The sequence below is a fragment of the Patagioenas fasciata genome, chromosome 2, assembly GCF_037038585.1.
Source record: "Patagioenas fasciata isolate bPatFas1 chromosome 2, bPatFas1.hap1, whole genome shotgun sequence".
In the NCBI taxonomy this organism is placed as follows: domain Eukaryota; kingdom Metazoa; phylum Chordata; class Aves; order Columbiformes; family Columbidae; genus Patagioenas; species Patagioenas fasciata.
The window spans coordinates 150,910,691-150,924,346 of record NC_092521.1 but is presented as its reverse complement, the minus strand read 5'-3'; the positions used below and the strand labels follow the sequence as shown (position 1 = coordinate 150,924,346).

The window sequence follows — 13,656 nt, the reverse complement described above, 5'->3', positions numbered from 1 at the left end:
CGCACTTGGAAACATTGAGCATTCACCAGTAACAATGACTGCTTTTTAAACTTGTCAGAAGGATATTAGGATATGATTGGGAAGTTAGGAAGTGAATGGCAAGGGATGCAAAAAGTATTCCTGCTTAACAGGAGAAGAGACCAGGGCCAGTGCACTTCTGTAGCTGAGTGAGCTGTCACTAGTGTATTTGAACGATACTGTGGGGTTTTTTGAATAAACCTCATATAGAGCTTTGCAGGTAGCTCTGCTGCCACCCAGGATCTTCCCCTCTTAATACATGTGAATAGCTTCTGTCACCCTATGGGGATGGAGGTTGTATCTCCTTCTGTCTATTTTGATGTGTATTCCATGAGACCTACCAACACTTCTGATGATGAAAAAATATATTATAATGAAAAACATCGAAAATATGCAGAGAAGATAACATTCTCACCTTTAGCTCTCTCTGGGAAGTTTGACAAAATAAGTTTACAGAATCCAAACAAGATAACTCTGTATTTATATGTGCAGGAAATGCCAATAATTGAAGGTGTAATATTAATGAATCAACTAATAAGTACCATCAGTATAACTAAAGCAAAAAAGTGAGTAAACTCAGTTGTTCTGACAGAATTGTTCCTTCATGAAAGATACTAAATATTAACAGAAACAAGTCTGTTCATAGGGTAAAAAGTAGCATTACTAGTTGAAGCGTTCTTTAAATTCACTAGTAAATTACTGATAATCAATGAAATAATTACTAAAAAAAAAATCAAAATGCTTCTAGTACTTCATAACTGTCAAAGAACCATCACAAAACACATGCTAAATGGGTATGAATGCTCTATTGCCCAGTAAGTGTTATGTTGCCACAATGTGAAAATATTTCCTGTTGGAAGTTGCGCATGATAAAACTGTATCTATTTTTTTAAAAATAGCAACATGAAATTATGATAAATATCTCACTGGCTGTTCTTCAGAATGAAACTATTTATATCCAGGAAGGAAGGGATCAGATATGGCATCGTCACAAACCCAGGGAGTTCCTGATTGTACAGCTCTGATAGAGCTGCCTTGAGCGAGCATGAGAGCTGACGGGAGCATATGGGCTCCATGTGGCTGGTCTCAAAGCACGGTGGTTTCTTGAGCTCGGCAAACATTCCTGGGGACTAAGGCTGGGATAGTTTCCTCAAAACCTACTCTGCAGAGAGGTAACCTCATTCCCCTCATGAAACAGTAAGGGTAAATTCTGTGGGAGAAATAATATGGGAGAAATTCCTCACTGATTTAATTTTCCTTAGTCTCTATAGGTGAATTTTATAGGAGGGCATGTTCTAGCCCTTTGTATTAATATATATTTGTGAAAAATTGGTGTCACAAACTGCTGCTGTGATCACTCTGCCACAAAGCTAAAATCTAGCCCTTTCACTGGCATATGTTTTGGGGAAAACAACATATCTAACAATTTCAGCCCTAATGAAGGCAGCCACCTTTCAGATAAGAAAACTTCACATACATGCAGATTAATGGGAATTCTAAATAAACGCTAGTCCTAGTCAACACTTTCATCCTCGGCTTTATGATGCTTATACTATTAATAATATAATTACAGGGGAGGCAGGTGGCAAAACCTATCATTAAGCTTGCCTGACATTTCCCATAGCCAAGGAAGGGACCTGCTGAGCCCTGCAGCTGATAGGGATCACCCACCCCAGGAACTAGAGGTGTCTTGAGCCTGACCAAGCTGAGGATTGTCATGTCTCCCGTGAGTGGACATCCAAGGTGGTGATGTATGCTTGACTGCTCAGTGCCCAGATTGTATTTTTTTTCCATTCTGTCTTGATCTTGATCCAGCTCCTTTTTCTTATGTAATGTTATGTAAATAAAATGTGAGTAAATTCAGGGTTTTAATCTTCCAGGCTAAGCAGTGGCAGTATGGTGGGAATCCAAGGTGAGATTAGTTTCTCATTTGTGTTTTTTTTCTTTACTGTTTAAAGGGTGCTGAGGTAAATGTGACTGTCATTTCATCAAGTTATAAAAAACATGTTTAATTCTTTTCTTTCTAGACTGTACCTCCAAGAAATGGTTGTAGATGAGCAGGCATAGCCAAATAGTAGACTACATGTCAGCTGGTCTTGATGCTGCTAAGAGGATGAACTTGCGTTTAGTCACAGTACTAGCCTGGGTTGTTAATTTGTTATTCCATGCCTACCTCCACATTGACTCCACAACATGGAGAAATTCACACACACATGCAAACACTGGAATCACATTGTCTTCAAACCCTTGCTCAAATGTTCTTTGCAGAGGTGCCCACCAAAAATGTAACAACAGCTGAGCTGCTGGTGAGATACGATTTGGGCTTATCCCGCTGACCTGTGCAGTTTCCTTGAACTCCCCTGGCACTGTAGCCAGTTGTTTCTTGTCTTAGGCTTAGGCTCTAAGTTACCTGTTGTGTGGATCATCTCTCTCTCTTTGCTTAGTGTCTGACACATTAAAAGTTTCGTCTGTAAGTAGAGCTCCTATGTGCTTATAATAATGAAAAAAAAAAAGATCATCTGGGGATGAATTAAGGCCCTGCAATAAAGGGAATGATTCAAGTTTTTTACTAAAAGGATCTGTTTTCCAAGAACCCTCATTTGTTTCAGCAACTAGAAAGTAGGAGTTGAAGGAAGAGAAATGAGATTTTAAGCATTTAATTATTCCCTGAAGCAATATGATTTATTCATGTCTTTGTCATAGAATGTTTTTTGAAATGCAAGAGTAAATGACTTATACCTGGCTTTTTCACTGGTAGCCAATAATAATGCATTTTTCATCTTAGGGGTTCCTGACTCTACAATTTGAACCCACGTGTTTTAAATACGGGCTGTGTGTGCTTAAAGTTAGAAGCTGTGCTTTGAACCTAGATAGCACGATGTAACAGTTTGGAAGCTGTTGTCTCAAACTGGTCACTCAAATTAATGAAATTAATGTTTAATTTACTCTTGCTAGGTGAGAGGTCCCATGTGGAAAATTCAGGTGGCTCAATCCTCTTAATTGCCAGAGCTGCTGTAAAGATAGACAAGTACCTCTAGAACTGTTCCCATGTTGCTTTGAGGGTGTATTAAAGCTGAGGAAGCAATATAATAATCTCTTCAGAGGAAAAAATGTCAGCAGTGTTCAACATGTGGCCCCAACCACAGTACAATGAGGAAATATCCACATTTTGCTGTTTGTTCAGGACACTGGTCTGGCTTTGACACCAATGACAAAATTAGCAAATGGTCTAAACCCATCCTTCCAGCACACTCAGGTTGTTCTGTGCAGCAGCAGAGCTCAGGGGTTGGCCAGCCAGGAACATTGAGCTGCCTGCGCTACAGGAGAACTTGCTGGACCAGATTCTGCTTTTCAATACACTTTTGTTACTGCACTGTTTATTCTAGGCAAGCTGTGAAGTGTACAAAATTACATCAAAGACAGACTGAGCTATTTGAAAAAAAAAAAAAAATCCTTAAGCTGTTCTTTGTTTACTTGTTTGAAACACTCCGAATTCTCTTGTTTTGCAGATTTTCCCAAATCTGCTGTAGTTTATTTAGAAAAAAAAAAAATGCAAAATGAGGGATGAAACCAAGTGAACAACCTCCTTTAAAAAGAAAACAAACTCTAGCAGTTAAATTAATTACTTTGGGTGTGACCCACTATATATTTACAATTCCCTGAGTAGATTTCATAGCCATGCATGATGAATTTGTCATAGGATATGATGTGAGCAGCATTTCTGGAAAATAATGTTTTATCATGGAAATGTCAGTACTTCTCAATAGCTGGTTATGGGAAATATTTGCATAGTATTATGAGGGAAATAAAGTTTATTCTAGTATTAAAGGACAAAAGGAAAATTTTGTTTGCATTTGTTTCAGCTATAAAGAACTCTATGTTAATAACATGAACCTGAAAAGCCGGAAGAATATCTTCAGGAGCCAGGAAATTGCAAAGTGGAGCTCTCGCTGCTCTAGTCTGGCACAGTGAGATTAATAACAAACAAAATTGTACTTTTGTATTAAAGATGTTTATCGTGGACCAAATAAGCTAAAGCTCAGAATTCTGTCAAGCAGTGCCTAACACTGATTTAAAGATCATACGAAATTAAAAAGCAGACTAATGTCTTAAATGGCAGCTTTTAGCCATTTTCTTGATATGGAAGTTATCGTAGTTAATTTTCAAAACCTAAGTCAGTCTCATAGACTCCATACAAGTTAACTGTGATAGCTGACTGCTCTGAGCTCCCCTCATGGATCTTAGGTGCTACAATTGCTTTAAAGCTGAACTTTCCAGCTCCCCAAGATGCCAATTCTGCTGAAATTGAGGGTGGAGAGAAGCTACATTCCAGCTTGCAGTGCCACTCCAGCACCTGCTGCGGTACAGGAGTCACAAAGGCAAGTATAGCATCCGTAGTACTGTACATCATAGGATGCCACCTAGCCATGCCAAATTGGACAGCTTTTCCTATCATCTCCCCAGGTTCTTGAATGTAGGGAAACAGCGTGAAATACTGCTTCACTTTCTCCCAGATGATTGTGACACTGTCTGGCAAATATGTTCTGCTGCACTCAGGGTCTTCAGCAGCCACCCTACGGAAAGAGTAACTGCCTCAGGTAATGCAAAAGAACTCAGAATTCTGGAACATATTAAAGCTGGATATGAGAGCAATTTAGAATTGCTTTCAACATGCCCTAAGGTACTTTATCTGCTAGACTTTTCTTTTTAATATTCTCTTCAGTGACCATTTTACCCAAAAATGTCTTTCTCTTCAACAACTGGAGAAGTTTGCCTACCTTTTAACCACTAAGAAATGCAGGTTTATGCTTGATAAGATTGTTTACAGTTCTGCTGTTGACATAACAGCTGCAGCAACAGGCAGAACCAGAATAAGAGCTCTTACTTCATCCCCTAATTGGCGAGCTTCTACCTACATAAGCCATACCTCTTGAAATATTCTGGATTTTCATGCTTTTCTTGTTTCTTTTTGGTGTTTACATATTAAAGGAAGTTGTCAAATGTTTGTTATAACTTCTTGGGAGTAGAATACATAATGGAGTCACAAAGGCTACAGGTAGCTCCATGATACTGTTTGTCTTGGACCACTTTCGTGATATGCCCCTGCCCCCAACCTTCTATTTTTAATGTTTCTTCACATTAGAGTCGTGAAATGGTGGATCCTACAGGTCCGGCTTTTATCAGTGACAGGGTAAGACAGGAAAAGATGTATAGCTGAAATGATGAAGTTTGTTCTGTGAAGGCCCAAGATATAAATACATTCACAAGGGATTTGCATGTAAATCCTAACTCTGCTTTGTTTCTCTGTGTGTCACTTCTTCCATCTGCTCCTTTACGTCTTTTGGCTGTGTGTCCAGACCTACCCAGACCTACATGTTAGCATGATCTACCCAATTTTCTTTGTTCTTTCCCCCTTTGATCATTTCCCATGGTTGTATATCTAGAAGTGTTTATTCTTTTCCTCCTATTTTTAGTTTATAAACCAACAGCTAAACAAAGATAATAGGAATGTTCTTCAGAATGCTTACAGTCTTGCACAGTTAAGGCCCTGATACCGTGTTTTAAATAATCTTTTCTTGGCCCTAATTAAAAAAAGTTTTGAAAATCTACTGTAAATTCATTAATTCAATACTAGTTTATACTGTAAAAAAGCAATGTAAACATTCAGTAAGTGCATACACCTCTATAGCAAAATCCTTAGCAGCTTCATTTCCATCATGCACAAAAAACCTCAGTAATTTTGGTTTCTATTAATTCTGTGGGTTTACAGAACCATGAACGTCTCATTTGCAACAAAACTAAAAAAAAAGATCTTACATTTTATGTCACTGAAAAAATTTTACATGGAGAAGAACAACTCTGTGGATTGGACTGGTAGCTGCTGATAGCAGTGCTACCCTTCAAACGGTACCCCAGCTACATTTATCTAGTATTTAATTTCCATATTCTTATTGTTATTAGTGAGACATGACACTTCATTACACTTCACAAGTGAGCCCTGTAAAATTGTTGGAAGAGAAAAATACCAAAAGGAAGACTTCACAAAAAACAGTTGTGCAACCTTGCTGGGAAGAAAAAACATTTCCTGCTTTAGTTTTTCAGCAGAATGCCAAAGGAATTTATTTTTTAGTATCTTGTTCACGTTAATCTTTTCCAAATTGTTAAGCTTCTGTCTGTGCCGTAGTTAGAACAATCTCATGTATTCCAGTGGTCTGAAAAAGAATGGGCTTAGAAAAGACAGAGAACTCTGTAATAGCAACTGAACTAGACCAAAAGGTAGAAGAAACCAGTACCCATACAGCAGTAGCTAAACTAATTTGAGTTTCTAGCTGTAATCCAAATAGTTTCAGAACTACAGAGCCCAGTTCTGCGATGTTTATGAAATAGCAGCTTTATCTGTAACATGATGGTAACTGAATCCGCCTGCATTAGCTTTAGGGTGAATGCGGGCTTTTGAAGGGGTGTTGCCCACCTCCAAGCAAGAAGAATCTTCCAATCTTGAAAAGTGATTGTCGGTACAAATCAAGAGGATTTTATCCCCAAGTTTAGATGAAACATTAAATTTTTTCAACAGTTGTATGAAATGATGACGTGCAATTGAAATGCAAAAGCATTTAGGAATTTTGCCCATTATAAATATCTCCTACATATTTTACAAAAATTTTGTATTTGTTTTATGTAGGTTTGTACAAATCTGTATATGCTGTTTATCAAATTTACTACTTCTTATTAAGTTATTTTAAAACATTGTGAACATCAACTATTTTTTTCCAGCATCTCTCAGCCTTCATATATGGACACCACCTTGGAGGCAGATATATTCTGGCCTCTGTCACTTTGTAAACCCAGTCTTCTGTTCTTTCTGACATTTTTTCAACTGTAGTGATGGTTCTTCTAAGGATACTTTCTTGACCCACCAAAAAGCAAACACATCTGGCCTTTATATAAGAAACAAAGCATTTATCACAAGATAATTTTCAGTCGCTTTAGTACTTAGCCAGACTTGAATTGGTGATTCATTTATAGAAGCCTTCTTAACACCAGACTCCAAAACTATTAGTTGTCTTATTAGTTGTCCTATTAGTTGTAATATAAGTGCAGTAACAGGATGCACCTAAAAATCAGCCCAGCCCACATTCAACACCAAACTCCTAGCATAGACACACCCATAGTGTTCTCTGGATTCATCTGTTATGACTTGAGACCTACAAGTTTCGAAGACTACATTCTAGAAAAGTAGTGTACCAAACTGAAATGTCTTCCTCCTTGGTCAGTACAAGCCCCTCAGGTATCACTAAACATACTTCACAGAATCACAGAATGTCAGGCATAGGAAGGGACCTCAAAAGATCATCTAGTTCAATCCCCCCACCAGAGCAGGAACACCTGCACAGGAATGTGTTCAGGTGGGTTTGAATGTCTCCAGAGTAGGAGACTCCACAACCTCTCTGGGCAGCCTGTTCCAGTGCTCTGTCACCCTCACTGAGAAGAAGTTTCTTCTCATATTTAAGTGGAACCTCCTGTGTTCCAGTTTGTACCCACTGCCCCTTGTCTTATCATTGGTTGTCACCGAGAAGAGCCTGGCTCCATCCTCGTGACACTCACCCTTTACATATTAATAAACATTAATGAGGTCATCCGTCAGTCTCCTCTTCTCCAAGCTAAAGAGACCCGGCTCCCTTAGCCTTTCCTCATAAGGGATATGCTCCACTCCCTTAATCATCTTTGTTGCCCTGTGCTGGACTCTCTCCAGCAGTTCCCTGTCCTTCTGGAACTGAGGGGCCCAGAACTGGACACAATATTCCAGATGTGATCTCAATTCATTTCATTATGCTTGGATCTCCCCTAAAAGTAACAATTTTTAACTTTAGTACTTTTTTTTTTACTACTGGCATAATTCTACCAGCTGTATATTTAACAAGTAAACAGCACAAATCATAATCAACTTTCACTTTAAAGAAAGTGAAGAGCTGTAATTTTACCTGCAGTGGACTGAGGCTGTTGGCATTTTTCCCAAAAGACAGGATACAAAAAGGATAGAGCAAGTCCAAATTTTAATTTCTTATATGGGAATGTAAAGGTAAACAATGATCAGAGCAATCCAAGAGAAGAAACAAGCTGCTGCTCATCTGTGAGACTGTGAAAGCAAAATATTAACAATAACTTTAACAGAATTGGAAGGGGGGTGGCAGAAGTTTGCGTGGTTCCTGATCTGTTTTCCTTCTACTAGATAGCATGAGCAACATAGTGGTGGGCTGAAGATCTCACTCGCTCCAGCATATACACAGTGGTGGGGAAGGAGCGCCAGTTCAGAAGTCAGCAAGGATGGAAATGTAGATGAATGAACTATGTGAAGTGTGCTTTCTGGCATCTTCTCTTCTCCCCAGACTATAAGGAAAACCTGCTAAAATGTCAGTTTAAACCACACCAGCTTAACCTTATCCACTAACTTAATCAGCCCAAGCCGCTTACCCAGCTCTGCCCAAACCTTCCCACCCGCTGCCAGTGCTGGTTCTGGAGGCCGCCCGGCCACCTGTACCCGCTTGCAGACAGGGCTGACCCGTCTGCACACACCGCGGGCCCCATGCGGCGCTCTCTGAACGCCGATCCCACGCCTGGACATACAGTTTGGCTTATGCGTTACAGTCCGCATTTCCTCTCCTCATTAGAGACCTTTAGCAGCTAAGCCTGGCTTATCATGGCATAACAAAAGATAACGCCGGCCTGTGTAGCGAGTCTCCCCGGGCGGACACACCGCGGGCTCTGCTCCCCAGGGAGGCAGGGGAACGGCCCCAGACACTGAGGTACAGCCCCCGGCCCGGGCCAGCCTTCTCGGTTCACGCCGCAACCCGGCGGGCGCCGGACTCCCCGCACCTCCCTCCGCCGGGCGCAGCTGCCGCGCAGCCCGGCCCCGGCGCGGCTCCAGCCCCGCTCGCCCGCCCGGCCCCGCCCTCCGCAGCCCCGCGGGCGGGCGCGGAGGAAGATGGCCGGGGAAGGCGGGAGCAGCGTGGCGGTGCGGAGCGGTGGAGGCCGCGGCATTGTGGTAAATGCAAAGCGTTTCCCGTCCCGCCCCGGCCTCTCGCCCCCCGCGGTGCGCGATCCCCTCCCGCGCTTCCCCGCCGCCCCTCCCCGCCCTCCGCCGCGCTGCGCTGCCGCAGGCTCCGCGCTGCCCGCCCGTCAGCGCGGCGCCTCCGCCGCTTTGTGCTTCACCCCCAGCGGGGGGACCCTTGCTTGCCGGGCCCCAGCAACGCGCAGGTCCCCGTCGGGCCGGGTCCCCACCCCGAGGCCGCGGCCAGCCCCCGCCTGTTCCCTCACGTCCTTCCCGCCCCCGGAGCCGCCCCGCGAGGGTCCCCGTTTGCTCCGGGCTCCTCCGGCCGGCGCTTGGGCTCTCACCCTGCTCTCGCCTCTCCAGCCACAGCGCCGTGCCCAGCGCTGCTGGGGCTGCCGCAGGGGATCTGCCCGGCCCGGCCCGCGGGCTGTGGCGCGAAGGGGCGTGCGTGGCCCCCGAGCTAGAGGCGGGCGGGCCCCGGCCCCGCCGGGCTTTCGTCCTCTGCCGTGGAAACACGGCTCTGAATTATCCCGAGCGGCGGCTGTGGCTGTGCTTGTGCAACTCAGATCATGATTCCCGGTATTGGGCTCCCACCGAAATGTCTGGAGGCCCTGAGGATGCGGCAGCCCTGTCACAGCAGCTGCCAGGCTGCCCCGTTCTCTGTGGTGGGAAAAATCCCCAACTTTGGCGGTGAGTTTTGGGTACCTGTGGGGCTGAACAGATTATGTAAAAGTGCACGAATATGCTACTTACTGTGATGGACAAACCAGATTTTCCTGTGAAGCAGATACTACCACTGCCACCACCATAGCTATATTCTTATTTTACTGTGGTGTTGGGATTCAAACCACCCAGACTGGGCCCAGAGCTGAGGGCTCCATGTCGCAGCCATCACACCCTGGCCACGCCACTGTGCCTTCCATCTTCTTCCAAAGAAACCCCTTGCTGGATGTTCAAGCACTCTGAAATCACCGTGCATCAACTGCCTCTCTTGACACACGGGTACTAAATGACATTTTTAACGTGGGTGACTGTTTAGCACCAAAGCAACACGAGGATATTGCAAAGGAGACGAATGCTCATAACCATGTTCTACTGTACTGATTTAATTTCTTCTGCTAGCTGCACACAAATGTGTGCATGTACTCCCTGTCCTCCCATAAACCAACCAACAGTAAGGCCAATGCAGTACGAATTAAGTTTACAAAAGCTGGACTTTGCTTGATGCTCACTCCCTTATTTTATAACAAAGCAGAATCCAGATCATTAAGTGAGTCCTGTGCTCAAACCTCATGTGTACCCACACTGCCAGACAACAAAACTAGTAATGTTCCTCCAGAGGTGTTGCCATGGAATGTCTCCAGCTTGTCTCTTACATGCTTTTGGGTATTGCCATGTGTTTGTATTCCTTTTTGTATACATTCACATCAAATTTTTAAAGATCTGCTGAAGAATTTGTACCGGGCTGCTTGAACATGCCAAGCCCGAACTTTTAAAATAGATCGTTCTTTCACTGTAGAACTTATTTTACAAACTCATATACCAATATATTTAGTATATATATATTTATTTATCCAGTTTAATACTGTCTTTTTATTGAAGCGATCACAAATATTTCCTTTATATCTTCAAGGGCTAAAACCAGAAGTAAATAGTTGAGTTTAATTTGGGGCAGATTTTTTTTATGCTTAGCTATTAACCTGAGGATAATCACACTTTTTTTAAATTTTTTAATTCACAAGCAGAATACTCGTAAAAATTTACAGTTACTTGAAAACTGTCCTATAGCATAATGCTGTGAATAGGTTTAGGATAAATGAGAATTTCTAATTTACATCGTTGCAAAGTGCCTGTTTAAAAGGAAGAAGAATATAAAATATGCTTATTATCTTAGAAAAATAATTAATTAGAAATTACATGTGAATTTAATCTTATTTGTAAAATGCCAGTGAGAACTTGTAGATGAGAACTTCTATATTACTGCAAAGCGATGCAGTTTATGTTCTTTTATTCAAGAGAACCAGGAGGATAGGTAGGAGAATCAAAATTTCATCCTGATTCTGTTTCATAACTTACTGTAGCCTAAGTAGTAGCTATTGCTTTGTATGAATTCTGAAGCACTTTCCATCCATTTAGTTTGATGTTCTGCATCACACGAAAAACATGCAATTTGACAAGAGTGCACCAATAAGCAATAGTGACAAGGTTTCTTAGGGGATATTTATAGTCCTTGTGCAATTTAAAGCACTATCTGAAATAGTTTCATTTTATGTTAAAATGCTTTCACACAAACCATGCCAGTCAGTTCATTGCTACAAAATGTTTAAAAAGTGTCAGCCACCCTTATGTACTGAAAATGAAGTTGGAAAAATAGGCTTCCCAGGCCTCCTGCAGCAGTGTTTTTGGCGCAAGATTTCCACTAGTTAAACACCTTGCCAAGGAGGATATTTAAAATCTGTTTGTATGGAAATGAGGACCATAACTAAGTAACTTTTTTCTATCATATAGTTTCAAGGTTAGTGTTAAGTCAGGGGAAAAACTTTCATTGATGCCAGTGATCTCCCAGTCAAGCTCTTCATGGGCAAATGCTCCGTAGTAGTTACCATCAAATAACTTTTTTTGATACCAAAACTATTGGGCAGAGTTAAGAAAACACGACAGTCAAGGTGTCTGTAGCTGTCAATGAGTATGCAAAAAAACCCTAACCAAACAAAAATCCATGAGGCAGAACACTGTACCAGTACAGCATGAGGCTGGGCTATGCCTGAGTTCAAGAAGACCAGATGTGGAGGAACAGGTCAACATCAAATGTGTTGTGTTAGCCTGGATATTTTTGAGACGTGGTTTATTGCTCTGCTACTTGAAATCATAAGCAGGGGTTGGCTTCAGTGATGGTCCTTTAAAGGCTGCATTGAGCAGAAATGCCATCAAGATGTGCGCTTCACAGAGAGGCAAGTTTGTCACCATTGATCCTTCTACTCAAGGTTCACATGGCCAAGCTGTAGAAAGAAGAAAGACAATATGTGACTTGATGAACACGACTGCAAGGAAAATCTATTAGGTGTTGCTTTGTACCCTGAACCAATATTGAAGCAAAGCTTCATAATGATTCCAAGATACCTTGTGAACCTACAGGTCTTATCTTTCGTAAGGAATTGTGAAATTTTTTGGGTTGGAGTTTTTTTAGTTCTTGTGCTGGATGGAGACTTTGCATCTTCGAAGCTTTCTGAAGCCTTTGACTGTTGGCTGATTTTTGCCTTACTTAATCTCTGCTGCCATTGTATGCTGTGGGATCTCCTAATTATATTCTGATGCTTATGAAACTAACATATAATTAATCTGTAAAATATTTTTTCTGTTTAATGTATGTACTTATAGACTAGCTGATAGTGAGATGAGATACAAGCATTTTGTAATCACTTATCTTTGATGACTTATCTGAATAAAGAACATTACCTTTGGTAAGAAGTAGAGTCTTCCACTGATTTGTACAGTTACCATCCATGAACCACATCATTTATTCTCACTATGTGCTGTTTCATCTGTAGAATATGTATTTATTTATGTGCAACTTTAAAATACCTCTAAACCAGAAATGTACAATTTTAATGTATGATTTTATGACTTTTAATCCCACTGTCTGAATCTCCCATTGGAGAATCCCTCCTCACTAGTAATCTTACATTTGCATTTGGAGTTTGAATGTAGTAGGAAATGCAGATTTGCTACTAGTTTAGTATTAAATGTTTCCTCTTTCTATCTAGTTCTTTTTTAACTTCAGGTGAAATTTTCCATGTTCTGTGGGGAAAAAAATGTAGCATTTGATTTCTGAGACATACTGAGAAGCAAAATAATTAATAGGAAAAGTGAAATAGTAAATGATGACTGCAAGAGATCATGTCATATGATTAATTCAGCCAATAGAGTGTAATACAACATTGATTTTGTATCAGTTACATATTGTCAAACACCATGAAGTTTTCTTAACATTACTATTTCATATGCAGATTTCAGACAATTGGCCTGGATACAGTCTGGATTTATTCACCTATCCTCAGCACTACTACGGAGATCTGGAGTATGTGCTCATACCTCACGGCATTATCGTTGACAGGTATGTGTAGTTTGAATGCTACTAAATACGCTCTTTGGTCAGTAGTATTATTCTCTTTTTTTATAAATCCTGTCATTTGCAGGCAGTGTGTATATAACATTTGTCCTAAAATATTATATTAGAAATTATTAAAATACTTTATTTATTTAATTTGGAAAGTAATGAAATGCTTGACGTTTTGGAAATGCTAGACTTGTAGTTGCCTTTGCAACTCACTGTCTGTTTTCTTTCACCTAACTTCTGATTTGGGCATTGAATGAGACAGGGGTCCCACGAAAGGAGAGTGTGATTGTACAGTGAACTTGGCATTGGAATGTAAATTACAAGAGACCTGTGTTTTTAATATGAAAAGGAGAAAAAACTACATTCAGCTATGTACAACTTTGCCAGCTCCCTAGTACAAATCATTAATGCTGATTAAGCTAATGACTCCTGGCTGCACCATTGACTTCTGCCATTCAGCATAACCAAAAAG

General features: G+C 41.2%; 2 protein-coding genes across 5 annotated transcripts in view; one reads left to right on the top strand and one right to left on the bottom strand.

The window, feature by feature from the left end:
* THNSL1 (threonine synthase like 1) overlaps positions 1-9,461 on the bottom strand; it is a 31,574-nt gene extending 22,113 nt beyond the window's left edge. Inside the window, exon 1 of the mRNA XM_065831220.2 lies at positions 9,412-9,461. The gene's annotated coding sequence lies outside the window, so the exon portion shown is untranslated. The remainder of the gene's footprint in view (positions 1-9,411) is intronic.
* PRTFDC1 (phosphoribosyl transferase domain containing 1) overlaps positions 8,949-13,656 on the top strand; it is a 46,168-nt gene continuing 41,460 nt past the window's right edge. For 3 of the 4 annotated variants that reach the window (XM_071805243.1, XM_065831223.2, XM_065831222.2), the window contains exons 1-2: positions 8,949-9,061; positions 13,075-13,181. In XM_071805243.1, coding sequence (XP_071661344.1) covers positions 9,002-9,061; positions 13,075-13,181 — 167 coding nt within the window. In that variant the 5' untranslated portion in view covers positions 8,949-9,001. Of the gene's footprint in view, positions 9,062-9,564; positions 9,769-13,074; positions 13,182-13,656 lie in introns of those variants that run through there. The other variant, XM_071805244.1, reaches the window with a different exon arrangement.